Consider the following 26,351-nt stretch of genomic DNA (forward strand, 5'->3'; position numbering starts at 1 on the left):
AAGCCTTGCTCAAGTCAGAGTAGACGACATCAAATGCATTTCCTTCATCTACACAAATGTCACCTCTTTGAAAAATTAAATCAAGTTGATCAGACATGACCTCCCCTTAACAAAACCAGGCTCACTGTTTTTGATTGATCCTTGCCTCTCCAAATGCAGATTATTTCTGCCCCTCAGAATGGCTTCCAATCGTTTCTCCACCACTGAGGATAGAATGACTGGCCTGTAGTTTCCTGGTTTATCCCTTCCTCCATTCTTGAATAATGGTATCACATTGGCTATCCTCCAGTCCTCCACACCTCTCCTGTGGCCAGAGAGGAATTGAAAATATTGCCAGTGCCCCTATTTCCTCCCTTGTCTCACTCAGCAGCCTGGAAATTTGTCGTCCTTTTAAGCCTCCCAGGGCACTCAGGACCTCCTCTGTCCATGTTAATCTCTTTAATTTTCTTACAGTCCTTCTCGCTGATTTCTATATCCACACTGACACAATGTATTCATTTAGAACCCTATCTACATCCCCTGGCTCTACACGCAAATTACCACTGTGATCCTTAATGAGCCCTATTCTTTCCCCAGTTATTCCTTTACTCGTAATGTTACTTGTAAAGCAATTTAGGATTTTGTTGTATTTTACCTGCCAGTATCCTTTCATGTCCCCCTTTTGCTCTAATTTCTTTTAAAAATTCCCTCTGGCACATTCTATATCCCCCCCCCCCCCCAAGGGCTTCTGCTGTTTGAGCCCTCGATATCTGCTGTAAGCCTCCCTTTTTCCCCTCATCCAATGCTATATACCCCTCGATATCCAGAGTTCACTGGATTTGTTGGTCCCACTTTTTTTCTTGATTGGAACATGTTGGCCTTATATTCTCCCTATTTCCTTCTTGAATGCGTCCCACTGTTCTATCACAGATTGACCTAAAAGTGTTTCCCAGTCCACTCTGGCCAAATAATTTCAACCAACTTTTTTTAAAATCACTCTGGCCAAACCATACCTGATCTTATTATAATCAGACTGCCCCCAGTTTAGAACTTTGATCTCAGACTTTTTTTGTCCTTTTCCATAACAATTTTGAATCTAATTGAGTTATGATCACGGTCTGCAAAATGCTCCCCCGCTGATACTTCAACACTTGCCCAGCTTCGTTGTGGAAATTTAAGTCTTTTGTGTATCCTTCTACGTTCTGGCTTAAAAGGTTCTCCTGGATGGATTTTAAGAATTCCGTTCCCTTTAAACCTTTCACACTATGGTTTCCCCAGTTAATATTGGGGACGTTGTAAACCTTCACTATCACTACCCTATTACTTTCACACTTCTCTGAAATTTGCTACATATCTGCTCTTCGATTCCTCTCGGACTGTTAGAGGGCCTGTAGAATACTTCCAGCAATGTGATTGCTCCTTTTTTGGTTTTTAAGTTCTACCCATATGGCTTCAGTTGAAGAGCTTTCTAAGATTGGGGGGTGGGAGGGAATAGTCGGTCTTTGCCGCTGGCTCAGTCCCCGCTTTGGTCCGGGCTGCCGCTCGTCTTGCCCCTCTCCTGCCGTGCGGGGTAGAGATTTCTAAGATGTGGTCACTCCTTACTGCTGTAAATGATTCCCTGATCAAAATTGCAACACCCTCGCCTTTCACCTCCTTCCCTATCTCGCCTGAAGATCCTGTATCCTGCCCCTCTCTCAACCATGTCTCAGTGACAGCAATGACATCATACCCCCATGTTTTAATTTGTGCCCTCAATTCATCTGCCTTGTTCGTCAGACACCTTGCATTAAAATAAATACCATCCAATCTTGCCAAACCCCCTTGTGACTTAACTTGACTAGACATTCTACGCCATCCTGACTCACTTGATGTCTCCTCTAAATTTTGGCTGTGCATCTCTCCCTGCTGAACCTTCTCCCAGAATCCCTGGCCCCAGCCAAGTTAGTTTAAACCCTCCCCAACAGCACTAGCAAACAACCCTGCAAGGACACTGGTCCCATTTTGGTTCAGGTGCAGACTGTCCGCCTTGTATAGGTGCCATGGGTCCCCAAAAATGGTCCCAATGCCCCAGAAATTTAAAGCCCTCCCATCTGCAACCTTTCTCCAGCCATGCATTCAACTGGACTAACCTCCTATTTCTATACTCACTAGCATGTGGCACCGAAGAAATCCAGAGATTACTACCCTCTGGGTCCTGTTTTTGAAACTGTTTCCTAACTTGCTAAATTCTGCTTTCAGGATCTTATCCCCTTGTCTGTCTATAATCACTGGTACCAATATGTACCACTATATCTGTCTACTCTCCCTCCCCCTTTAGAATGCCCTGCAGCCGTTCAGTGACATTCCTGGAGTCTCTTTTGCAGCTACAGAAGTGCCTGTCTGTATCCCTTACAATTGAATCCCCTATCACTATAGCCCTGACATTCTTCCTCCACCCCTCTTGGGCAGCAGACTCACCCATGATGCCATGAAGTCGGCTGCCACTGCTTTCCCATATACATTCATTTCCCCTAACTATCCAAAAGGATCATCTGGTAGACAGAGGGATGTCCACAGGGAACTCCTGCACTACCCGTCTTCCACTACTCTGCCTGGTGTTCACCCATGACCTTTCTGCCTGTCCGATCCGCACCTGCGTTGTGACCACCTCACTGAACGAGCTTTCCACGACCTGCTCAGCATCGTGGATGCTCCACAGCGAATCTACCCTCAGCTCCAGCTCCAAAATGGGGTCAACCAGTAGTTGATACAACCTTCAATCAAACATTTTCACATCTCTGCCTTCACAGTTGCGAGATCAGACACCTAAATGTTTCAGGCACATCTTGTCAGGCCTTTCCTCCACAAAGAATGGCAACATAGTATTGCTGGTGTTTTATTGGTGTTGCTGCCAACCAACTGGAATTAGTCAATACCTTATCTACAAAACGTGCACATTATTCAGTGCTATTGAATGGGACATTGCAGTCCTGCTGCCAGGATCTAAAGTTATTGAACAGTGGAAAATTCACACTCTCAGCACAATCGATGAACTGGCACCAACCTGTTTTTTTCTCTTCTCCCTCTTTCTCTTCTTCCACTTTGGCACGCTTTAGTTTCTTGTAATTTGAGGTGTTTCGTCGACCACCCTCGCCTTCATCTTCAGAATCGGAGAACTCCTCATCGCAAGCTATTCTCTTGTCAGAAGCACGGACTGTCGAGAAAGAAAGCACAGGGTAAGTAGACATTTAAGCACAATTTTGATTTCCAGGTGGTATTTTACTTTAGACATTTATAGCAAGTTGTTCTGACTCTCCAAATATTCTACTACCGACTCTCCCAGCTTGTCTCCGGATTCAGGTGCAAAGGGGGCAGCACGGTGGCGCAGTAATTAGCACCGATGCTTTGCAACACTGAGGACCTGGGTTCGATCTCGGCCCCGGGTCACTGTCTGTGTGGAGTTTGCACATTCTCCCCCTGTCTGCATGGGTCACTCCCACAAACCCAAAGATTTCCAGGTTAGGTGGATTGGCCACGCTAAATTGCCCCTTAATTGGAAAAAAAATTGGGCACAAGATTCAGAAAAATGGCAATTCCATATAAATTCCCTCCTCCCATTTTTATCCGCCAATATTCAAGCCCAAGCTATTTATAAGACCAACCAGTGCTTATATCCATTAAATACATCCGCCAAGTCTTTTGAATACTTTCAAAATGCTTTTCTTTTACCAAATGAATGTTTCTGTACAATTTTCTATCCTGACTCCAGGTTTCTTTCCCCCGCCCCTCCCAATTTTCTCCCTTATTCTGAAGGTGGTGGTTCTTGTAGTACTTCAAGCCCACAGGCACCAATGGTTTTAACTTCAGCCACCGACTATTAAAAAATAAATTTAGAGTACCCAATTCATTTTTTCCAATTATGGGGCAATTTAGTGAGACCAATCCACATACCCTGCACATCTTTGGGTTGTGGGCACGAAACCCACGCAAACACGGGGAGAATTTGCAAACTCCACACGGATAAGTGATCCAGAACTGGGATCGAACCTGGGACCTCAGCGCTGTGGGACAGCAGTGCTAACCACTGCGCCACCATGCTGCCTCACTCACTGAGTTACACTTCAGTAACTGCAGTAGGGAATAGAATAGAGTAATGAGCAACAGAAACTCTCTCCCCAAGCTAGATTGTTTTAAAGGCAAATAAAGTGTCACACCACTGCAGCTTCTGAAATGCAGATCGTGAAATGCAGATCGAAGACAAAGTATTGAACCCATATAATTAGTACAGTTTTGTATTACAATGGGCTGACTGGTGATCCACGGATCCAATAGGAGGATATTTTGACTTTACAATAAAAAAAAAAAAAGAGGGGCAGCACGGTGCCGAGGACCCGGGTTCAATCCTGGCCCCAGGTCACTGTCCGTGTGGAGTTTGCAAATTCTCCCCATGTCTGCGTGGGTCTCACTCCCACAACCCAAAGATGTGCAGGCTAAGTAGATTGGCCACGGTATACTGCCCCTTAATTGGAAAAAGAGAATTGAGTACTCTAAATTTATTTTTTAAAAGAAGAAAAAAAGAAAAGGAGCGCACTTTAAAAAAAAATAAGCATAGGAATCAGCTCCAAATGAATTAATTATATTTATAAAAATCTGGCAAGTCTCTTTGAAGTCATTGCTTGATCTCAGCATTATCCATTTATATTCCATTTCCTATGAGTTTATTAAGCTATTTTCTCCAAAAATACCATGAAGAGAGAGTAAATGGAAGATCTGCTGCCCATCAAAGTTTTGCAAGGAAGTTCCCCCCACTGTTCAGTAGGTTTACGAGTAGCTTCACCTTGCCCATCGTACTGGAGTTGTGCTCACTGGGATAACCTGAATTTCAGTGCCAAGTGCATGGACATCATCTAATGATTCACAAAGGCTGTTGTAATTCTATATTTATATTTCCCTCCGATTGGACAGTACAATAACTGTAAATGTGGTGGTCATATGTCTTGGCCAATGACAGGTCATGGTCCATACAAGTTGTTTATTGGTATGAAGCCCGATTTCAGGACGCTGTCTTTAATTTTCACATTCTGTCCACAGGTCTCTTCAATGGTGTGAGCAATACAGAACAGAAAGGTTCACATGGTAACATCACCACTTGGAGGTTCCCCTTCAAGCCATTCACCATTCTGATTTGGAAATATATCACCGTTCCTTCATTGCTGCTGGATCAAAATCCTGGAAGGCCCTCCCTAACAGCACTGTGGGTGTACCTACACCACATGAGCTGCAGCTGTTCAAGGCAGCTCACCACCACCCTTTGAAGGGCAATTCGGGATGGGCAATAAATGCTGGCCCAGCCAGTGGCATCCATACCCTATGAATGAATAATTAGAAATATAGCAATGCACTGCAATTAGCTTCATGACCTCTTGCACGGAAAAAACCCTACCAATACCAGTTGCGATTCAGAAGCACCTGAACAGAGTGTGCCCATCATATGAGGAAAGGATTAGCCTCAACTACAATACCCTCCCTAATAGATCTTGTATACATGCATACACAGGGATCTCCTGATAGCTTGAATAACAGCCAGGCTGAGACGCAACTCAGCTATCTCAAAACTACAAGTAATGTTCTAAAATCCTAAATTTATAATGTAAATCTTCAACTACTCACTCGAAATGCGTTTGTCTGCGTCTTCCTCTTCCTCATCCCCGCTATCTTCTGGAACTGCATCCTCTGGGATAGCTTGCATCTGAACGCCTGGTGCATGTGGTAGCATACGTAGGTTTTCAAATAAACGCTGCCTGTGAATTTACACCCAATTGTTATTTTTCTGACGTGGTGAAAACTTATTGAGCTTAAAGGATGCAAATAATTTTCTCAAAGATGTGCATCACCACAATAAAACATCTAACTGATGATTAGCAGCAGTTGAAAGCCTACACAGAATCAAACTGGTTTGTGTATTGTTAACATTCCTGCTTTGCTTTTTACATTCACCACCATTCAATTATGAAGCAGTTCAAAGATACCTCCAAACTACATCATGTAGCAAAGGTGGCGGAAGCAGGGACGATAGTGACATTTAAGGGGCATCTTGACAAATACATGAATAGGATGGGAATAGAGGGATACGGACCCCGGAAGTGTAGAAGATTGTAGTTTAATCGGGCAGCATGGTCGGCACGGGCTTGGAATCTCGTAATCTCGACATCACACAATCACAGCGCCGAGGGCCAGGCTCACTGTCTGTGTGGAGTTCGCACATTCTCCCCGTGTCTGCGTGGGTCTCAACCCCACAACCCTAAAATGTGCAGAGTAGGTGGATTGGCCACGTTAAATTACCCCTCCACATCACACAAGTGAGCCACTGCATTTTCAAAACCATTTAACCAGTCTGCCTAAGCGGAAAGAATTGATATATCTCCCATTGAGTTCAGACATTAGTAGAATTAACTGTTCCAATGTCACTTCCCTTAGACCTGCGGTACTGCAAGCCACAATTTTTTTTATTGAAGAAAATCCAAAAAAGCATTCACTTTCAGCTGGGTGAGTATAGCCAGGAGTGAAGTCTCCAGGAAGATGAGAGCAGAAGTCACACAAAATTAATATTTTCCACTGTCAATTATGGAGAATCAACAACTCACCCAAACCCCAACTACAAGCAAGAGTTATACCTGGGCAATAAAATGTAACTTGCCAGATCATTTCATTCTTATATTCCAGTTTTTTCTATAATGTCCAATAGGTGGCCAAATTTACTATTTTAGGCAACTTAGCCATGCAGGAACCAAGGTTATTGCCCATATGTCACAATGCAAACAAAACTAATTTTAAATTGGTAAAAGTCCAGGGTTATTGGGGTCCATTTTTCAACGTTTCTACTAATTCCCTCCACTTTCATCTCCAACAAGTCAAGTTCAAGGATGTCTTTTAATAAAGTGAGACCATTGTTAAGTTACACTTGTCAGCCTTTATCCAGGACAAACCTTCCCCATGCCATGTAACCCCAAACCTTCTCCAAACACTAATTCAACCGCCAACCAGAATGAAGTGAGGAATAGCCATGCGCGTGCATTTGGTCCACACTGCAGCCGCTGGCGCAGGTGTGACTGATTCTGGCCAGCAGAGTTTGGATCTTGCTTGATATATTCAGAGTTTGCACATCACTGGTTTTAAAACCTTGCTGTAGATTCCACTGATCGCCCTAGATTGACATGGGGAGGTAGCGGTATTGTCACTGGACTAATGATCCAGAGACCCAAGGTAATGTTCTGGCAGATGGTGGAATTTGAATTCAATTTTAAAAATCATGCAATCTAAATGAAACCATCATCAAATGTTGTAAAAACCCACCTGGTTCATTAATGTCCTTTAGGGAAGGGAATCTGCCACCTTCACCTGGTCTGGCCTACATGTGTCTCCAGACCCGCAGCAATGTGGTTGACTCTTAATGCTCTCTGAAATGGCACTCAGTCCAAGGGCAATTAGGGATGGCCAGTAAATGCTGGCCGAGCCAGCAACACCCGCATCCCTTCATGAATTAAAAAAATAAAATAAATTTGAGTACCCAATTCATTTTTTTCCAATTAAGGGGCCAATCCACCTACCTGAACATCTTTAGGTTGAGGTCAAAACCCAAGCAAACACGGAGAATGTGCAAACTCCACACGGACAGTGACCCAGAGCCGGGCTTGAACCTGGGACCTCGGCACGATTATGCAGCAATGCTAACCACTACGCCATCGTGCTGCCCATCCCGTAAGTAATTTTAAAAATTGCAATGGAGTTAAAGTAAAGCGCACCACAGAATGAGTCCAGTTTGTTAATCATAGAATTTACAGTGCAGAAGGAGGCCATTCGGCCCATCGAGTCTGCACCGGCTCTTGGAAAGAGCACCCTACCCAACGTCAACACCTACACCCTATCCCCATAACTCCAGTAACTCCACCCAACACTAAGGGCAATTTTGGACACCAAGGACAATTTTGGCCACTAAGGGCAATTTATCATGGCTAATCCACCTAACCTGCACATCTTTGGACTGTGGGAGGAAACCGGAGCACCCGGAGGAAACCCACGCACACACGGGGAGGATGTGCAGACTCCGCACAGACAGTGACCCAAGCCGGAATCGAACCTGGGACCCTGGAGCTGTGAAGCAATTGTGCTATCCACAATGCTACCGTGCTGCCCAGGAAGCTTCTACAAAGCCCGAGCAGCTGAAATGGTATATATGGGACTTTAAACACCAGGATCATTACTTCAGGTGAAGTACCATATTTAAGATTTCTTGGAAATCTAGTCAATTTTTTTGTTCAATATTTAAAATTTTTTTTTTTTTTAGAGTACCCAACTATTTCCCCCCCCCCAATTAATTTAGCGTGGCCAATCCACCTAATCTGCACATCTTTGGGTTGTGGGGTGAAACCAACACAAACAGGGGGAGAAAGTGCAAACTCCACACGGACAGTGACCCAGGGCCGGGATTCGAACCTGGGACCTCAGCGCCGCTGTCCCAGTGCTAACCACTGCGCAATTTGCCACCTTTTTGTTCAATTTTTTAACCAAAAAAATGTCCTTAAGCTAAATATTACAAGCGATTCTACACAGTGGAAGTTGGGAATCTCATTCATAGAATTGTCAGAATATGTTTTACAGCTGCTAAATGAGAGATGGCCTAGGTACAAGAACTTGCAATTGGTTAAGGACTGCACAACCTAAGAATGGGTAACTTGAACTACGTCATCCTGTGTCAAGCCAATTTACTTGTTTTGACGCTGACACGAAGACTGCAACTGAGTATGTGCAGGAAGTGCTTCTCTCACCCACCACCCCACCCACCAATCGTTGCAACACAAGTAAAAAAGTATTTTTGTGCTTTTTCTTATCTACCATCATGATCTTCGAGATCATCTTTTTCAACAGACTTATCTCCCTTGACCATCATCTGCACTGACTTGGCCAATGACTTCCAAGTTAGCTGACATTTCAAAGGATTCTCTCCCCTCAGGTAGTTTCACCACACACGCATCTCCTCCCTCGTTTCAAAAAGTCATAAACTCTCAGAAAAATCACCCTCATCGCCTTTTTTGTACACTGCCACCTTATCTCCAGTTCCTTCTCAAAGCCTCCAATACTTTCCAAATCTATTCCAATTTCATGTTGAAATGCTCAAGTTAAGTTTCTGCTATTGCAACAACAGCCTGAATCAAATGACACCCTCTATGACTGGTGTGTATTTTGCTTTCGAATCTTTTCTGCAGCCTTTGATACAGACCACTAGGTAACTTTTTTTCAATGCTCTTTCATTGTTATCCAGCTCATTAACGGCCGTGCTTCCCTCCTCAAACTCCGACTCTCAACCACCCCCTCTTTCGGACTTTCCCCATCTCAATTAAGAACCCGCTTTAAAAACAATCACTTTGACCAAACTTTTGGTCAACACATTTGATTGGCCCAAGGTCAATTTCTGTTCAATGTTAGTTTTATTTAAAAATTTTTTTTTAAAAATTAAAGTTATCACAAAATATCAACAACAAAATGTAAAAGGACCCTATAGAATTAAATACAAAACAACCCAGTGCCCCCCTATACACAAGTAATAAATTAACACCCGCCGAAACACATAGCAAACATATACACCCCCTCAGATCCCCCAGTATAGACAAACAAAAATAAAATAGAACCCCCCCCCCCCACTCCCCGGGTTGCTGCTGCTGCTGACCATTGTCTGCCGTTCTGCCAGGAAGTCTAGGAACAGTTACCACCGCCTGAAAAACCCTTGCACCGATCCCCTTAAGGCAAATTTCACCCTCTCCAATTGAATAAACCCCGCCATATCGTTGATCCAGGATTCCACGCTTGGGGGCCTCGCATCCTTCCACTGAAGAAGAATCCTTCGCCGGGCGACCAGGGACGCAAAGGCCAGAATACCGGCCTCTTTCGCCTCCTGCACTCCCGGCTCCCCTGCAACCCCAAATATTGCGAGCCCCCAGCCCGGTTTGACCCTAGATCCTACCACCCTCGACACTGTCCTCGCTACGCCCTTCCAAAATTCCTCCAGTGCTGGACATGTCCAGAACATGTGTGTGGTTTGCGGCGCTCCCTGAGCACCTAATACACCTGTCCTCACCCCCAGAAAACCGGCTCATCCTTGTCCCGGTCATGTGTGCCCTGTGCAGCACCTTAAACTGTATGAGGCTGAGCCTCGCGCACGAAGAGGAAGAGTTCACCCTCCCAAGGGCATCGCCCACGTCCCCTCCTCGATCTCCTCCCCCAACTCCTCCTCCCACTTACCTTTCAGCTCTTCCACCGAGGCCTCCTCCTCCATCACCTGGTATGTTGCCGAGATCTTCCCCTCTCCAATCCACACCCCCGAGAGCACCCTGTCCTGTACCGTGCGTGGCGGCAGCAGCGGGAATTTCACCACTTGCCGCCTGGCAAATGCCCTTACCTGTAGATACCTAAAGGTGTTTCCCGGGGGGGGAGCCCGTACTTCTCCTCCAGTTCACCCAGACTCACGAACTTCCCATCCACAAACAGGTCCACCAACCTTCTTACCCCTGCCCTGTGCCACCCCGAAAACCCGCCATCTATTCTCCCTGGGACAAACCGGTGGTTCCCCCATATCGGGGTCCACACCGAGGCCTCCACTTTCCCCCTGTGCCACCTCCATTGCCCCCAAATTCTGAGGGTTGCAGCCACCACCGGGCTCATGGTATACCTCATTGGAGGAAGCGGCAGCGGCTCCAGACTCGTACCCTCACAAGACGCCGTCTCCAGCCTCTTCCATGCCACCCCCTCCCCCTCCATCACCCACTTGTGCACCATCGCCGCATTGGCGGCACAGTAGTACCAAAGAGGTTGGGCAGCGCTAGCCCTTCCCGACTTCGCTCCAGGAACACCCTTCTCACCCTCGGAGTCCCTCGTGCCCACACAAACCCCGTTATGCTCCTGTTGGCCCGCCTAAAGAAGGCCTTCGGGATAAGAATGAGGCGGCACTGGAACATGAACAAATACCTTGGGAGCACCGTCATCTTGACTGACTGCACCCTACCCGCCAGGGACAGCGGCAACACGTCCCACCTCTTAAACTCCTCCCCCATTTGCTCCACCAGCCTCGTGAAATTAAGTCTATGCAGGGCCCCCCAGCTCCTGGCCACCTGGACCCCCAAATACCTGAAGCTCCTCTCCGCCCTTTTTAGTGGGAGCTCGCCATTCCATCTCTCCTGGTCCCCTGGGTGAACCACAAACAACTCGCTCTTCCCCATGTTGAGCTTGTACCCTGAGAAATCCCCGAACTCCGAGGATCCTCATTACCTGCGGCATTCCCCCCACCGGGTCTGCCACATGTAGCAGCACGCCGTCCGCATAGAGTGACATATGCTCCTCCCCACCCCGCACCAGCCCCCTCCAGTTCTTCGACTCCCTCAGTGCCATAGCCAGTGCGAAGAACAGGGGGGACAGGGAACACCCCTGCCTCGTCCCTCGATGCAACCGAAAAGTACTCGGACCTCCTCTTGTTCGTGGCCACACTCGCCATCGGGACCTCGTACAACAGCCTAACCCACCTGACGAACACCTCCCCAAACCCGAACCTCTTCAGCACCTCCCACAGGTACCCCCACTCTACCCTATCGAAGGCCTTCTCAGCGTCCATCGCCATCACCATCTCCGCCTCCGCCTCCCTCGCCGGCATCATAACAACGTTCAGGAGCCTCCGCACATTCGCGTTCAACTGCCTCCCCTTCACGAACCCCGTCTGGTCTTTGTGGATGACCTGCGGCACACAATCCTCAATTCTCATGGCTAAGACCTTCGCCAGCACCTTGGCATCTATATTTAACAACAAAATCAGCCTGTAAGACCCACACTGCAGGGGATCCTTGTCCCGCTTCAGTAGGAGATCAGTGCCCGGGTCATCGTCGGGGACAAAGCCCCCCCGCCTCCCTTGCCTCATTGAAGGTCCTAACCAGCAACGGGCCCAACAGGTCCACATATGTTTTGTAAAATTCGACTGGGAAACCGTTAGACTCCGGTGCCTCCCCCGCCTGCATGCTCCCTATCCTTTTGGCCAGCTCCTCCAGCCCAATCGGGGCCCCTAATCCCACCACCAGTCCCTCCTCCACCTTCGGGAACCTCAGTTGGTCCAGAAAGCGACCCATCCCTCCCTCATCCAGTAGGGGCTCAGACTCATACAGTTCCGCATAAAAGTCCTTGAAGACCCCATTGATGCCAACCCCACTCTGCACCACACTCCCTCCCCTATCCTTAACTCCCCCGATCTCCCTAGCTGCGTCCCGCTTCCGAAGCTGATGCGCCAGCATCCAACTTGCCTTTTCCCCATATTCATAAATCGCCCCCCTGGGCCTTCCTCCACTGTGCCTCCGCCTTCCTGGTGGTCAACAGGTCGAATTTGGCCTGGAGGCTACGCCGCTCCCTCATCAGTCCCTCCCCAGGCACCTCCGCGTACCTCCTGACTACCCTCACCATCTCCCCCACCAGCCTCTCCCTCGGCTCTACTTGTGGGCCCTAATGGAGATCAGCTCTCCCCTAACCACCGCCTTCAGCGCCTCCCAGACCATCCCCACTCAGACCTCCCCGTTATCGTTGGCCTCCAGGTATCTCTCTATGCTTCCTCGGATCCGCTCGTTCACCTCCTCGTCCACCAACAGCCCCACCTCCAAGCGCCACAATGGGTGCTGGTCCCTCTCCTCCCCCAGCTCTAAGTCTACCCAATGTGGGGAGTGATCCGAAATGGTTATCGCCGAGTACTCGGTATCCTCTACTCTCGCAATCAGCGCCCTGCTCATAACAAAAATGTCGATCCGGAATAGGCCGTATGAACGTGCGAAAAGAATGGAAATTCCCTAGCCCCTGGCCTTGCAAATCTCCAAGGGTCCACCCCTCCCATCTGGTCCATAAACCCCCTCAGCACTTTAGCCACCGCCGGCCTCCTACCCGTCCTAGACCTGGAGCGATCCGGTGTCGGATCCAACACCGTGTTAACCTCTCCCCCCCATTATCAGGCCCCCCCACTTCCAAGTCCGGGATCCGACCCAACATGCGCCGCATAAAACCCGCATCGTCCCAGGTCGGGGCGTACACGTTGACCAGCACCACCCTCTCCCCTTGCAGCTTACCACTTACCATTACGTACCTGCCGCCATTGTCTGTCACAATGCTCGACGCCTCGAACGACACCCTCTTTCCCACCAAGATCGCCACCCCCTGATTTTTGGCAGGCAATACAAAATTGCAGATTGTTTTTGTTCAGTGCAGAACTCACTCAGTGCTTTAGTGTAATAACTCAATCTACAATACATTCTAGCAAGTCTCTATTTGACACCTAGTTATATCAATATATGTCTGCTGCAAAGTTACAGAATTCAGGCAACAAATGTTCCCACGTTAATCAGGTTTGATCCCTTAAACTATCGGCTATATGCTAACTTATAGAAATGCAGCCTGGTGATTCACAAAGTACTAAAAAATTGCTCAGGACAGTATTTTGTTTCAAGTTAGCTGGATTAATTTGACCCATAACTTCCTGGTTCCCCAGCGCCGCATTTAGGGGGAACTTCAATGATGTGTAAGGGTTTATCTGGAATTGTCCAGAAGTGCTCATTTTCTCTGGATAATTGCGCTGGGCTAGGAACCACCCGACAAAAGCGATTTAAATCGCTAACTTCGGATGGTTCTGCCAATTTTACCATAATAGTTATTCAGCAAGAATTAGAAGGAAAAAAAAATTCTACCTCCAGAGTACCTATGTAAACACCCTACCAAGCCTCACACGGGACACCCCCCCGCCCCCCGCCCCCCCCCCCCCCCCCAACACACACTAACCCCAATGGGACCCATCACCACTGCCAACCCCCCAAACCACCACCCCCCTCTGGTTTGAACCCCTGCCCAGTCCGGCCCTCATTTTCTCTCCCCCCACCCCTCCGAACCAAGTACCTCTGAAATGCACCTTCTCCCTTTAAACACCTTCGTTATGGCAGCTAGTGCTGTAAAATGGGGTGTTTCCTACCTCTCTGCGCTATACTGCCTCTTAAGAAAATAACTAAATAGGGAGGTCTCACATAGCAGCACCATTTAATATCAATAAATTAAATTTATATACTTTATCTTCTCCAGATATTCACTGGTGTTCTGGTTTGTCATATTGGAAGGACTAATGTGCAGCTTAAAGTCTGGTCCAAAGTACTCAAAGTAATCGTTGTATGGCAGTTCTGAAACACAAAGAATATTCCATTTACATTTATTTCTCCTCCTTATGCAAAATAAACCAATTGCCAGCATAGAATGTATAAATCTACTTTTGCATTATATTCGTACTGGAATGTTGTGTCCTGCAAAACTCATTACATTCAGTTTTTGAATTAATAATTTAAAACACTGATACAGATCAATCAAAAGTATTTAGAAAATGTACGAAACTGGTCATTTCATACCTTCCCAGTATTAAAACTGATGCTAGTGTTGGGACCAGTCAGTTAGAAAGCACACATTTAAGCCAGTCAGTAACCTACTCTTTCCTCCTCTCTCTCTCTCTCTCTCTCTCTCTCTCTTCCTCCCCCCCCCCCCCAACAACAGACATTAAGACCAAATTCAAACTTTTTGACATTACTTAAGTACCCAATTATTTTTTTCCCCAATTAAGGGGCAATTTAGCGTGGACAATCCACCTAAGCTGCCCATCTTTGGGTTCTGGGGGTGAAACCCATGCAGACACGGGGAGAATGTACAAACTCCACAAAGACAGTGACCCGGGGCCGGGATCGATCCAGGGTCCTCAGCACCGGAGGCAGCAGTGCTAACCACCACTCCACCATGCTGCCCCCCCCCCTTTTGCTATTTTTGGTATTACAATATACACACGCATTTCATATAATTAAGTACAAATGGTTATTGATAAACAATGTGTCACATCCATTCACGCACTAGCCAAGTGTGAAATACTTTCCTCTCAAAACAAAATGACCCCAACCTAGGCAGATCCAAACTATTATCCTAACTGCCCAAAGGCAAAATATAAACTTCCAGTTCCAACACGATTACTGCCAGACATAAAAATTCAGTGATAAATTCAGGCTGATTGCACGTTATCCTAGAATCAATTATTGTTGCAATGAAAGTCTAAAATGCCAGCTCAAAAACAAATTTTCTCTGACAAGGTACTGTTCTACTGGCAAACAGTGGGGGAAGAAAAGGAAAAACCTGTGCAGTGAAGACTTTCTACCTTTATACTTGTTCTTAATGGTGATGCATATTCAAGGGGCACATCTTTACCCCTGTAGAGCTGTATGTAGAAAAGATCTACACTTCACATTCCATAATGGGTCCCCAAAACCTCATCAGTGCTTGCAGTTACAGCTTCCATCTCTTGTACTGAGCTTCAAAACTGTACCCTCAGCCAGAGGTCCATTACACACACACTTTAGTTGAAGAGTCAGTTAGCTCAGTTGGCTGGACAGCTGGTTTGTGATGTGGAGCAATGCCAACAACGCAGGTTCAATTCCTGCTAAGATGATCCATGAAGGGCTTGCCTGAGGTGTGGTGACCATCCGGTTAAATCACCGTCAGTCAGCACTCTCAAAAGGAGAGAGCACCCTACGGTCCTCGGGACTATGCTGACTTGCATTTTCAAGTAATAGCAGCATTGAATGAGTAGACGGATGAGACAACTCTAAGGCAGACATCTGAAAACTGCAAATTTCAACATGCATTGTTGTCAGTAATTGGAGGCTATGAAGAAAGGCAAGATGTACACAACCACACATACTAAATATTTTTTGAATTAGAAGTCTTTCATTTATTTTGTATATTTGTGTTAAATTTCCCAGTGCATTTAGCTGTCAATAACACCTCCCATTATCACACCACCTAATTAAGTGATGAGTAGAACATTAAGATGATTGATTAGAACATTATTACTTAAGAGATTGAAGATTATGAAGTGCAAGATCTATCTAAAACACTATCTTCATGGGATTGGGTTGAACATTCAGTGTAAAACACTTAGTAACAAGCTGCAGCACAAACTTCAACAGCACCCAGTATTTCGAATTCTGGTCTCCCCTGCCTAACCTTACCTACCATACTCAACTGACCCTCTCAGATCAGGAACAACCAATGGAGATGAATATGGAACTTCAGATCCCTTGCCATTGATCACCGGTTTCCTGTCACCTTAATGAGGACTTGCAAGCAGCAAATGAGCTTACCATTTGGAATCTCCGAGTCCAAAGCTACAGAAGTTTCAAATGTCCAACACCGAGCCACATTACGAATTGTGTATCCTCCACCTCCCAGCATCAGTAAAGGCAAATTAAAGGTCTTTACAAATTCAACACACTTAGCATGACCTGTTTAAAGAAGAAGAACTTGTTTTAAAATGGTGCACTTAGCATTTCCAAAACTCAGTGCGTGACAAGAAAATTCTTACAATTAAACTGACCTCCAGGTGCAATGTTGTATGTCTTCTTAATTTAAAGTGCCTAATCCCCCCCCCCCCAAATTAAGGGGTACTTTAGCATGGACAATCCACCTACCCTGCACAATTTTGGGTTGTGGGGTCAGACCCATGCAGAACAGGAAGAATGTCCAAACTCCACACAGACAGTGCCATGTTATGTCTTAATGTACAGAAACTATTATTCTTAGGAGAATAAGCCAAATTGCGAAAAAGAAAAAAAAGGTGTGTATAGGAGGTACAGGCAACTAAAAACAGATAAAGCACTTGAGGAATACAAGGAAAGTAGAAAAGAGCTCAAGCAGGGAATTAGGACGGCAAAAAAGGGTCACAAAATGTCCATGGCAGACAGGATTAAGGAGAATCCCAAGGCATTTTATATGTATATTAGGAACAAGAGGGTAGCTTGAGAAAGAGTTGGTCCACTCAAGGACAAAGGAGGGAAATTATGTGTAGAACCAGAGGAAGTAGGTGAGGTCCTTAATGAGTATTTTCACAAAGGAGAGGGACACATTGATTGGTGGTATCGGAGAGGGATGTGTAAACATTTTAGAACAGGTTACAGGTTGCTATTACGAGGAAGTGTTAGGTATGTTAAAATACATTAAGGTAGGCAAATCCCCTCGCCAGATGGCATCTATCCCAGATTACTGAGGGAGACAAGAGATGAAATCGCTGGGCCTCTGACAGAAATCTTTGTGTCCTCGTTGGCCGCAGGTGAGATCCCAGAGGATTGGAAGATAGCCAATGTTGTACCATTATTTAAGAAGGGTTGCAAGGATAATCGGAGTAATTACAGGCCAGTGAGCGTGGCGTCAGTGACAGTGAAATTGTTGGAAAAGATTCTCAGAGATAGGATCTATGCACATTTGGAAGTGAATGGTCTTATTAGCGGCAGACAGCATGGTTTAGTATGAGGGAGGTCATGTCTCACTAATGTTGAATTTTTTGAGGTGGTGTCAAAAATGATTGACGAGGGAAGGGCTGTGGTTGTGTCTACACGGACTTTAGTAAAGCATTTGATAAGGTCCCTCATGACAGGCTGATGCAAAAGATTAGATCACATGGGGTCAGGGGTGAACTAGCTGGATGGATCCAGAACTGGCTTGGTCATAGAAGTCAGAGGGTAGCAGTGAATGGGTGTTTTTCCGAATGGAGGTCTGTAACTAGCGGTGTTCCGCAGGGATCAGTACGGGGACCCTGCTCTTTGTAATATATATATAAATGACTTGGTAGAAAACGTAGCTGGTCTAATTAGCAAGTTTGTGGATGATACTAAGATTGCAGGAGTTGCGGATAGTGATGGAGATTATCATAGAATACAACAGGATATTGATAGGCTGCAAAATTGGGCAGAGAATTGTCAGATGGAATTTAACCCGGACAAATCCATTTTGGTAGATCCAATTCAGGTGGGAGCTATAAAATAAATGACAGAACCATCAGGAGCATAGAGACAGAGGGAGATCTGGGCGTGTAAGTCCACAAATCCTTACAATGGCAGCATAGGTTGAAATGATGGTAAAGAAAGCATATGGCATGCTTGCCTTCATAGGACGGGGTATCGAGTATAAAACCTCCAACATTATGTTACAGTTATTTAGAACGGTTGGTTAGGCAACATTTGGAATACTGTGTCGAATTCTGGTCACCACACTACCAGAAGGACGCGGAGGCTTTGGAGGATGTTGCCTGGCATGGAGGGTATTAGCTATGAGGAAAGATTGAATAAACTGGGATTGTTCTCCCTAGAGAGACGGAGGCTGAGGGGCGACCTGATAGAAGTTTATAGAGTATAGATATTGTGAACAGTTGGAGGCATTTTCCCAGGGTGGAAATGACAATTACAAGGGGGCACAAGTACAAGGTGAAGGGGGAAAAAGATCAGTGGAGATGTTTGGGGGAAGCTTTTTTTTTTTTTTTTTTTTTTTTTTTTTACACAGAGGGTGGTGGTGGCCTGGAACGCACTACCAGGTGGTTGAGGCAGATATGTTAGCGACCTTTAAGACTTATCTCAATAGGCACATGAACAGACGGGGTATAGAAGGATACAGGCGGTTGGTCTAGATAGGACACATGATCGGCACAGGCTTGGAGGGGCAAAGGGCCTGTTCCTGTGCTGTATTGTTCTTTCTCTGTTATTTATTGGGAGAGGGAAAATTGCTAGGGAAGAGTTTTCTGTATAAAATACAAAAAGCATCCCAGGGCATACAAGACTATGGGCCAAGTGCTGCAAAATGGGATTAGAATAGTGAAGTGGTTGTTTTTGACTGGCGCAAACATGATGGGCCAAAGGGCCTTTTCAGTGCTGTATGACTTTATGACTACAACTATACTGAATATTGATAAGCAAATATAGTTCATCCTAATGGGGACTTCCATTTCACGTCTTCAGCTGTTCTGCTAATATAGATTAGGGCGGGGGCAGCACGGTAGCGCAGTGGTTAGCATTGCTGCCTACAGCGCTGAGGACCCGGGTTCGAACCCCGGCCCTGGGTCACTATCCGTGTGGAGTTTACACGTTCTCCCCGTGTCTGTGTGGGTTTCACCCCCACAACCCAAAGATGTGCAGGGTAGGTGGATTGGCCACGCTAAATTGCCCCTTGATTAGAAAAAATTATTGGGTACTCTAAATTTATAAAATAAAATTTAAAAAAATATAGTTTAGGGCGGCACGGTAGCACAAGTGGTCAGCACCGTTGCTTCACAGCCCCAGTGTCCCAGGTTAGATTCCGGCTTGGGTCACGGTCTGTGCGGAGTCTGCACGTTCTCCCCATGTCTGCGTAGATTTCTTCCGGGTGCTCCGGTTTCCTCCCACAAGTCCCGAAAGACATGCTTGTTAGGTGAATTGGATATTCTGAATTGCCCCTGTGTGTCTCCGAACAGGTGCCGGAATGTGGCGACTAGGGGCTTTTCACAGCAACTTCATTGCAGTGTTAATGTAAGCCTACTTTAACAATAAAGATTATCAAGATTATTATTATTATGTTGTCCTGAGCAGTGTTTTGGGAAGAAGGGCAGAGATAAATTACAAAAAATCCTAATTTGACTGTGACAGTGGGCTAGGTAGATCCCAGCTTGCAGGGGTGTTGTTGCTGGTGAGTGGGCTTTCACCGTGGCAGTCCTGTGTGCATCCAGATGATGGCTGCCATTGAGAATACGGTTCTGGATAAAGATCTCAGCTCATTGGTGGAGGTCTTTTAGAGTTCATTTTGAAGGTTTGCGAGGTAGGTATCGTTGGGAGAATGCTGAAGGTTCATGAGAATTCTTGCATTCAGTAGAGAACTTTCACTGGTAAGGACCCACCTTTGAGACGTTGAGATCTTGCTGCATGGTGTGTTGTTTATCCTGATGGGTTTGGGTGTAGGGTTGGGCAAGGTGCGACCATGAACTCTGCCCCTGGCAAGAAGTGGGAGGAGAGTTCTCGACTGAGTGCCAAGTTTTAGTAATCTTGATCTGGAGGCTGGGTGCATCAGGTTCGACAGAGCACAGAGTATCCAATCTTCAAGGCCTGGGTCGGATAGGCCCTTTATTATCCTGTTCTTGATGCTCGTTGCGAGGAGCTGAAAGTAGCCGAGCGGCATGCGAGATGTGAGCATGAGGGTGAGAGTTACCCATTATCCTGTTCTAGCAAAAAATCATAGAGTCCATTATGTGAAATGTGTGCAGCTTAATTTCTTTTTGTCATTATATGTTAGAATCCTTGCGGATCTGGGAGTGGAGTGCCTTTAGTTTTTGACACCCCTTATTTATAATGAAGTCGAGTGGAGCCAGGTCAGGATGATGGGTGGATGGTGAGGGTGGAGTTGGATGATAGGGTTAGTTAAGTTATCACTGAGATTGAGGATAGCCCCCCCCTCGCTCCAGTTCGAGCTAACTGTATTGGGTTTCAATTTTTTTTAAATGTTGGCCTTAAGAATCCGGCCTTTATCTTTCGATGGCCTGGGCAGGTTCTGTATCCTGGGAGGACTGGGTTCCTTCTGACTCTTCCTTGAGGTTAGCATGCTTTTTTGCCATAGAGCTATTAGATTGGAGGAATCAGAGTGGTGGGCACAAGAAGGTAGGTTTGGTTAATTCTTGGCTGGTCTGTTCAAGAGAGATTGTTCTTCGTAGCCTTCCTGGGATGGCAGACAGTGCTGGGTGATATCTTCGGATAGGTTTGGGCATTCTTCCCTGAAGGGTTTTTCTCCCCTCTCTTCATCCGGGTGAGCAGGGTGCGGTTACTAATCCTGTTCGTCTGGTGGATTGGGGAGGTTCCCCTGGTTGAACCAAGGAGGGGGGAAATCGGCCCCTCCACCCAATTGTTGGGTGTCTTGATGATCCTTCTTATCTTCGACAATGAGGTCTCCCCACCTGGGCTGGCGTAATTATCCTTTCCTGTTTTCAGTATACATGGGTATGGGGATTGGGTGGAGGTGTTGACCTTGGGAAAGGTGCTCTTTCCAAGGGCCGGTGCAGTCTCGATGGGCCGAATGGCCTCCTTCTGCACTGTAAATTATATGTTAATTCATTTCTTTTCCAATTAAGGGGCAATTTAGCCTGGTCAATCCATCTATCTGCACATCTATCTGCACATCTTTGGATTATGGGGGTGGGAAACACGCAGACACAGGGAGAATATGGAAACTCCACACAGACAGTGACCCAGGGCCAGGATCAAAACTGGAACCTCGCCGTCGTGAGGCCGCAGTGCTAACCACTGTGTCAGCCTATTAGGGACATCCTTGAGAGGCTGGGTATTGCTCCAACGGTGCACTGGGCTGGAAAAACGGCTCTGGAAGAATGGTCATTTGAGTGAGACATGAGAAGGCTACCGAAATGCTACGGTAATGTTTCAGAATAACTGAGAATCTTCGGAGAGGGGAGAAAACATTTTGGTAGGAAAAGTCCAAAATAATGCACAGGATCTTCATATCAACAAATGAAAAACAAAACCCGAGCAACCATGAATCAAACATCACCGCAGTGAGCTCAAGTATTCAGGCACTCTCTTCCGGTGCCGGTGATGTGCTGAGCAGTCACAAATCATATGGCTCTCCTCCGGAACATGCCAAACAGGCACTTTCAGTTGAATTTAGCCCAAAAATTCGGACTCAATTCACCGATCAATAAGAAAGGGAGGAGGGGGCTTCCGGTGGCGACATGCAGAGGGGAAGTTGCATGTTGGGTGGCTCCCGCTTGAGATGTATTTTTAGGAGGTTTGAAGTCTGGTCCTGGGGGTAATATTTGGAGGATTGAAGAGAGATAATAAGTCGCTAAAGGATGTAACGGACTGCGAGGAGTAGTTGTGAAGTGGGGAGGAAACGAGGGTTCGCCGTCGAACGAGAAGGCCAGCAAAAGCGCTGGCTGGACCGCATGGTGGGGCCGCACTGCTTACGGTGGAAACAATGACTGAGGTGATGGCTGTGGAGTTGGAGAAGCAGTTTGCAAGGCACATGGAGGTGTTGAGGAAGGAGATGGCAGTCGCACTGAAATCATTGGTGGAGGAGGCAATTGCCCTGGTGAGGGTAGCTGTGGCAAAGACATGGCCAAGGTGAGAGAGCAGGACGAGAAGATGAAGGAAGCGGAAGAGGCTGTGTCGTAGCACAGTGACCAGCTCACCTCAATGGGGGACGAGCTGCGGAGGGTGGTGGAGGCCAACAGAGAGCTTCAAGCAAAGCGCAAAGATTTGGAAAACCGAGGCGACATGATCTGAGAATTGTGGGCTTGCCCGAAGGGGCAGAGGGCCCAAGGCCAACGGAGTACTTTGCTAAGATGCTGGCGGAGTTGATGGGGGAGGGTGAGGAGTCCTCCGGTATGAACTGCCCCGAGCTCATCGGTCGTTAAGGCCGAAGCCAAAGGTAAATGAGCCACAAAGCAATAATTATCTGCTTCCATAGATACCACACGAAGAGGGTGTTAAGCTGGGCGAAGTGGAAGGTGCAGTGGGCTGGTGTTGGAGTTTGGATATACCAGGACTGGACAGTGGAGTTGGCGAAGAGACGAGCGGCATTCGGCCGAGTAAAGGCGAAGCTGAGGGTGACGTACAACACCAAAGATTTTTATTTCGAGACGGTGGAGGCGACGGAGGCGTTTGTGAAGGCAGAAAGCTTGGGACAGAAGTGAGGAGTGGACCTGGAAGAGAGATCGTGGACTGTGATTGTGGAGCTGGAAAATGTATAAATGTTATAAAATTCTTTTCATTGACCTGTATTGTAACTTACTTGACTTCACATTGTTACTTGTATAGGTTGGAGCCAACTGGAGAAGACTGGGATATGCAGGAACTTCTAGATGGGCTATAGTACCAGAGGTTAGGGGAGGGGGACAGGGCTACGTTGAAAGGGGAGATAGTGGAGCAGGAGATAAAAGATGCAATTGGGAGGATGCAGTCGGGGAAGGTGTCAGAGCCGGATAGGTTTCCAGTGGAATGTTATTAAAAATTCAAGGATAAGCTGGCACTGCTGATGGTGGGGATGTTCGAGGAGGCGATAGGGAAGGGGGTGTTACCAAAAACTTTGGGGCAGGCATTGATTTCCTTGTTCCTTAAGAAAGATAAGGATTCAATAGAGTGTGGGTGGTATAGGCCCATATCACTTTTAAAAGGTATTGGCAAAGGTACTGGCAGGTCGGCTAGAGGAGTGCCACCCAAAGGTGATAGGTGAAGATCAGACGGTGTTTGTGAGCGGGAGGTAGCTCTTTTTGAACATTAGGAGGATATGGGATGTGGTTATGGCACCGATGGAGGAAGAGGAAACAGAGGTGGTTGTGGCATTGGGCCAAGAAACCATTTGACCAGGTAGAATGGGGTTACTTGATGGCAGTTCTGGAGCGGTTTGGGATTGGACCACGATTTGTGGACTGGGTAAAGCTTTTGTATAAGGAGCCGAGGGTGAGTAGCTGCATAAATAACATCAGCTCGAGATACTTTTCTCTCCACCGTGGGTCTAGGCAGGGATGTCCGATGTCCCCCTGTTGTTTGTACTCGCGATTGAGCCGTTGGCCATTGCATTAAGAAGTTTGGGGGTATGGAAAGGGATAGTGAGGGGGGGTGGGGGGTGTAGAGCACAGGGTGTCCTTACATGCGGATGATTTGCTGTTATACGTGTCAGAACAGTGTGTCAATCGGGGGAATATTGGAGCTGCTTTGGGAGTTTGTGTCTTTCTCGAGGTACAAATTAAATCTGGACAAGAGTAAGTATTTTGTGGTATCTCAGCCGGGGCTTTGGGGGGGGGGGGGGGGGGGGGCAGGGACTCACTTTAAATATCTGGGGGTGCAGGTTGCTCGGGATTGGGGAAGCACCGTCGGTACAACATTTCTAGTCTGGTGGGGAGAGTGAAAGCTGATCTGGCAAGGTGGGATGGTCTCACTGGTGGGTCGGGTACAGGTGATTAAAATGAACGTGTTGCCACGATTTTTGTTTATTTTCCAATGCCTGCCGATTTTCCAGCCAAAGGCTTTTTTCTTTTATAAAGAGAGATTGAAGGAATGATTACCTTGTTCATATGGGGAGAAAAGAGGGAAGGTGGCCAGAGTTAGAAAGGTGCTGCTACAGAGGGGAAGGCAGTCAGGGGGGTTGGGTCTTCCGAATCTGATGTATTATTATTGGGTGGCGAACATGGAGAAAGTGGGGAGCTGGGTCAGAGGGGTTGATTCCCAGTGGGTCAGAATGGAGGAGAGTTTGTGTAGGGGGTCGGGATTGAAGGCGCAAGCAACAGTGCCGCTCTCGATGGTCCCGGGGAAATATTAAGGTGTCCAGTAGTAATCGCGTCTTTGAGAATTTGGAGGCAGTTTCGCCAGCACTTCGGGTTGGGGGCAGGGTCAAGGGAAATGCCGATTCGGGGGTACCACAGATTTGAGCCAGGGAAGTGGGTTGGAAATTTTCGGAGATGGGAGAAGAGTTAGGGCATTAAAAGATTTGTTTCTTGGGGGTTGGTTTTGCGGGATTGAAGGAGCTGGGAGTGAAATATGGGCTGGAGAAGGGGAAATGTTTACATACATGCAGGTTCGAGACTTTGCCAAGAAGGAGATACAGAGTTTCATGGTGGAGCCGACCTCCACATTGCTGGAGGAGGTGCTGACGACAAGGGAACTGGAGAAGGGGGTAGTGTCGGCGGTTTACAGGGCTATTTTGGAAGCTTTGACAAAGGGTCACCTGGACTCGAAAAGTTAGCTTGAGAAGGTTAAGTTTGAACTAAGGGGAATGATAGAGGGGTTCTACAATTCATGGGCGTTATTCATTATGCACTTTCAAGAATTGGATTACATCGAACACGGGGTGGGGGGAGACTGTATATGTTTTTTTTTAAATTTAGAGTACCCAATTCATTTTTTTTCCAATTAAGGGGCAATTTAGCGTGGCCAATCCACCTACCCTGCACCTACATCTTTGGGTTGTGGGGGCGAGACCCACGCAAACATAGGGAGAATGTGCAACTCCACACGGGCAGTGACCCAGAGCTGGGATTGAACCTGGGACCTCAGTGCCGTGAGGCAGCAATGCTAACCACTGCACCACCATGCTGCCCGGGGACTGTATATGTTAATGGTGATTATGGGTGAGTCCCGATTCCTTTTTGTTTATGTTATCATGTGGGCTGTTGTTTGGGGGCTTGGGATCGTTGTTGTTGATAAGGGGATTGACATTGCATTCGTTACTGCTTATTGTTTGTTCATGGCTGTAAATTTGGAAGAAAATGTGAAAGAGGAGAAGAATAAAAATATTTTTTAAAAAGGGAGAGAAGAGGAAAAAGAAATGGGAGCTTGAGAAGCCACAGGGATGGCAGAGGCGGAGGGAAAGGCCAAGAGCAGCGGGTGAACAAGACAGTGGACCCACGAGGGAAGGGGTCCCTAGCCACCCCAGAGAAAGGGAGACCGACGACTCGAAAAACATTCCCTCCCCTCCCGGAGATGGATGGAAGACAGTCCTGACCAAGAAGCTGTTGGCCAGGGCAGCACGGTGGCGCAGTGGTAGCACTGCAGCCTCACGGCGTCGAGGTCCCAGGTTCGATCCCGGCTCTAGGTCACTGTCCGTGTGGAGTTTGCACATTCTCCCCGTGTTTGCGTGGGTTTCTCCCCACAACCCAAAAGATGTGCAGGGTAGGTGAATCGGCCATGCTAAATTTATTAAAAAAGAAAAAAAAAACAGGCGCAATTAAGGTGAAGATCCAGTGGCGGGCAAGGTGGCTGTGATGGAGGTGTTGGTCGCCATGCAGACAGCAATCGATAGTCTATGGAAGAAGCTGGTAGCTCAAGGGAAGACAATCCAGGAGCTTGAGAAGACATTGAAAGACCAGAGCAACAGGATTGTTGCTCTTGTGGCTGAAATTAAAAGGTTGGTGGCAACCCAGGGAGCCCACTGGGGAAGGTTGACGACCAGGAGCACCGGCTCCGTCGCCAGAATATACAGATCATTGGTCTGCCAGAAGGGATCGAGGGCCGGGACCCGACAAGACTACGTGGCCAGATGCTGGGCAACCTGGTCTGGAGGGACAGCTTCCCAAACCGCTCACTCCGACCGAAGCCCAAAGCAGGGGAGCAGCAGAGGACGATAATTGCCAAACTGCGTCAGTATTGGGACCGGGAGAGGATCCTGCGTTGGGCTTGGCAAACAAAGGCAAGCAATTGGGAAGGACACAGAATCAGAGTCTACCAGGATGGCAGACCTGGCAAAGTGCAGGGCTGAATTCAACGAGGCAAAATCGGCCCTGTACAAGAGCAGAGTTAAGTTTGGAATATTGTTCCCAGTCAGGCTCTGGGTCATGTTCCAAAATAAAGAATATTATTTCAATACCCCAGCGGAGGCGGACGAGGAGGGGAGGGGAAGAGGCACAAGGGAAATACAAGGATAAGAAAGGATTGGCTTTAGCAGGTAAGGTGCAGGTTTGCACACGATGACACTGCAAGCAGCCACTTTGGAGGGTCCCTAAATGA

At 47.1% G+C, this 26,351-nt stretch overlaps 1 protein-coding gene across 2 annotated transcripts in view; it reads right to left on the minus strand.

Annotated features, from left to right (window-relative positions):
* Window positions 1–26,351, minus strand: part of hdac1 (histone deacetylase 1) — a 78,429-nt gene that overhangs the window by 8,844 nt on the left and 43,234 nt on the right. For both annotated transcript variants that reach the window (XM_072500228.1, XM_072500238.1), the window contains exons 9-12: window positions 16,191–16,331; window positions 14,087–14,195; window positions 5,629–5,759; window positions 3,023–3,172 (exon numbers count right to left, since the gene is read on the minus strand). In XM_072500228.1, coding sequence (XP_072356329.1) covers window positions 3,023–3,172; window positions 5,629–5,759; window positions 14,087–14,195; window positions 16,191–16,331 — 531 coding nt within the window. The remainder of the gene's footprint in view (window positions 1–3,022; window positions 3,173–5,628; window positions 5,760–14,086; window positions 14,196–16,190; window positions 16,332–26,351) is intronic.

Source organism: Scyliorhinus torazame, chromosome 1 (assembly GCF_047496885.1).
Source record: "Scyliorhinus torazame isolate Kashiwa2021f chromosome 1, sScyTor2.1, whole genome shotgun sequence".
NCBI classification, from domain to species: domain Eukaryota; kingdom Metazoa; phylum Chordata; class Chondrichthyes; order Carcharhiniformes; family Scyliorhinidae; genus Scyliorhinus; species Scyliorhinus torazame.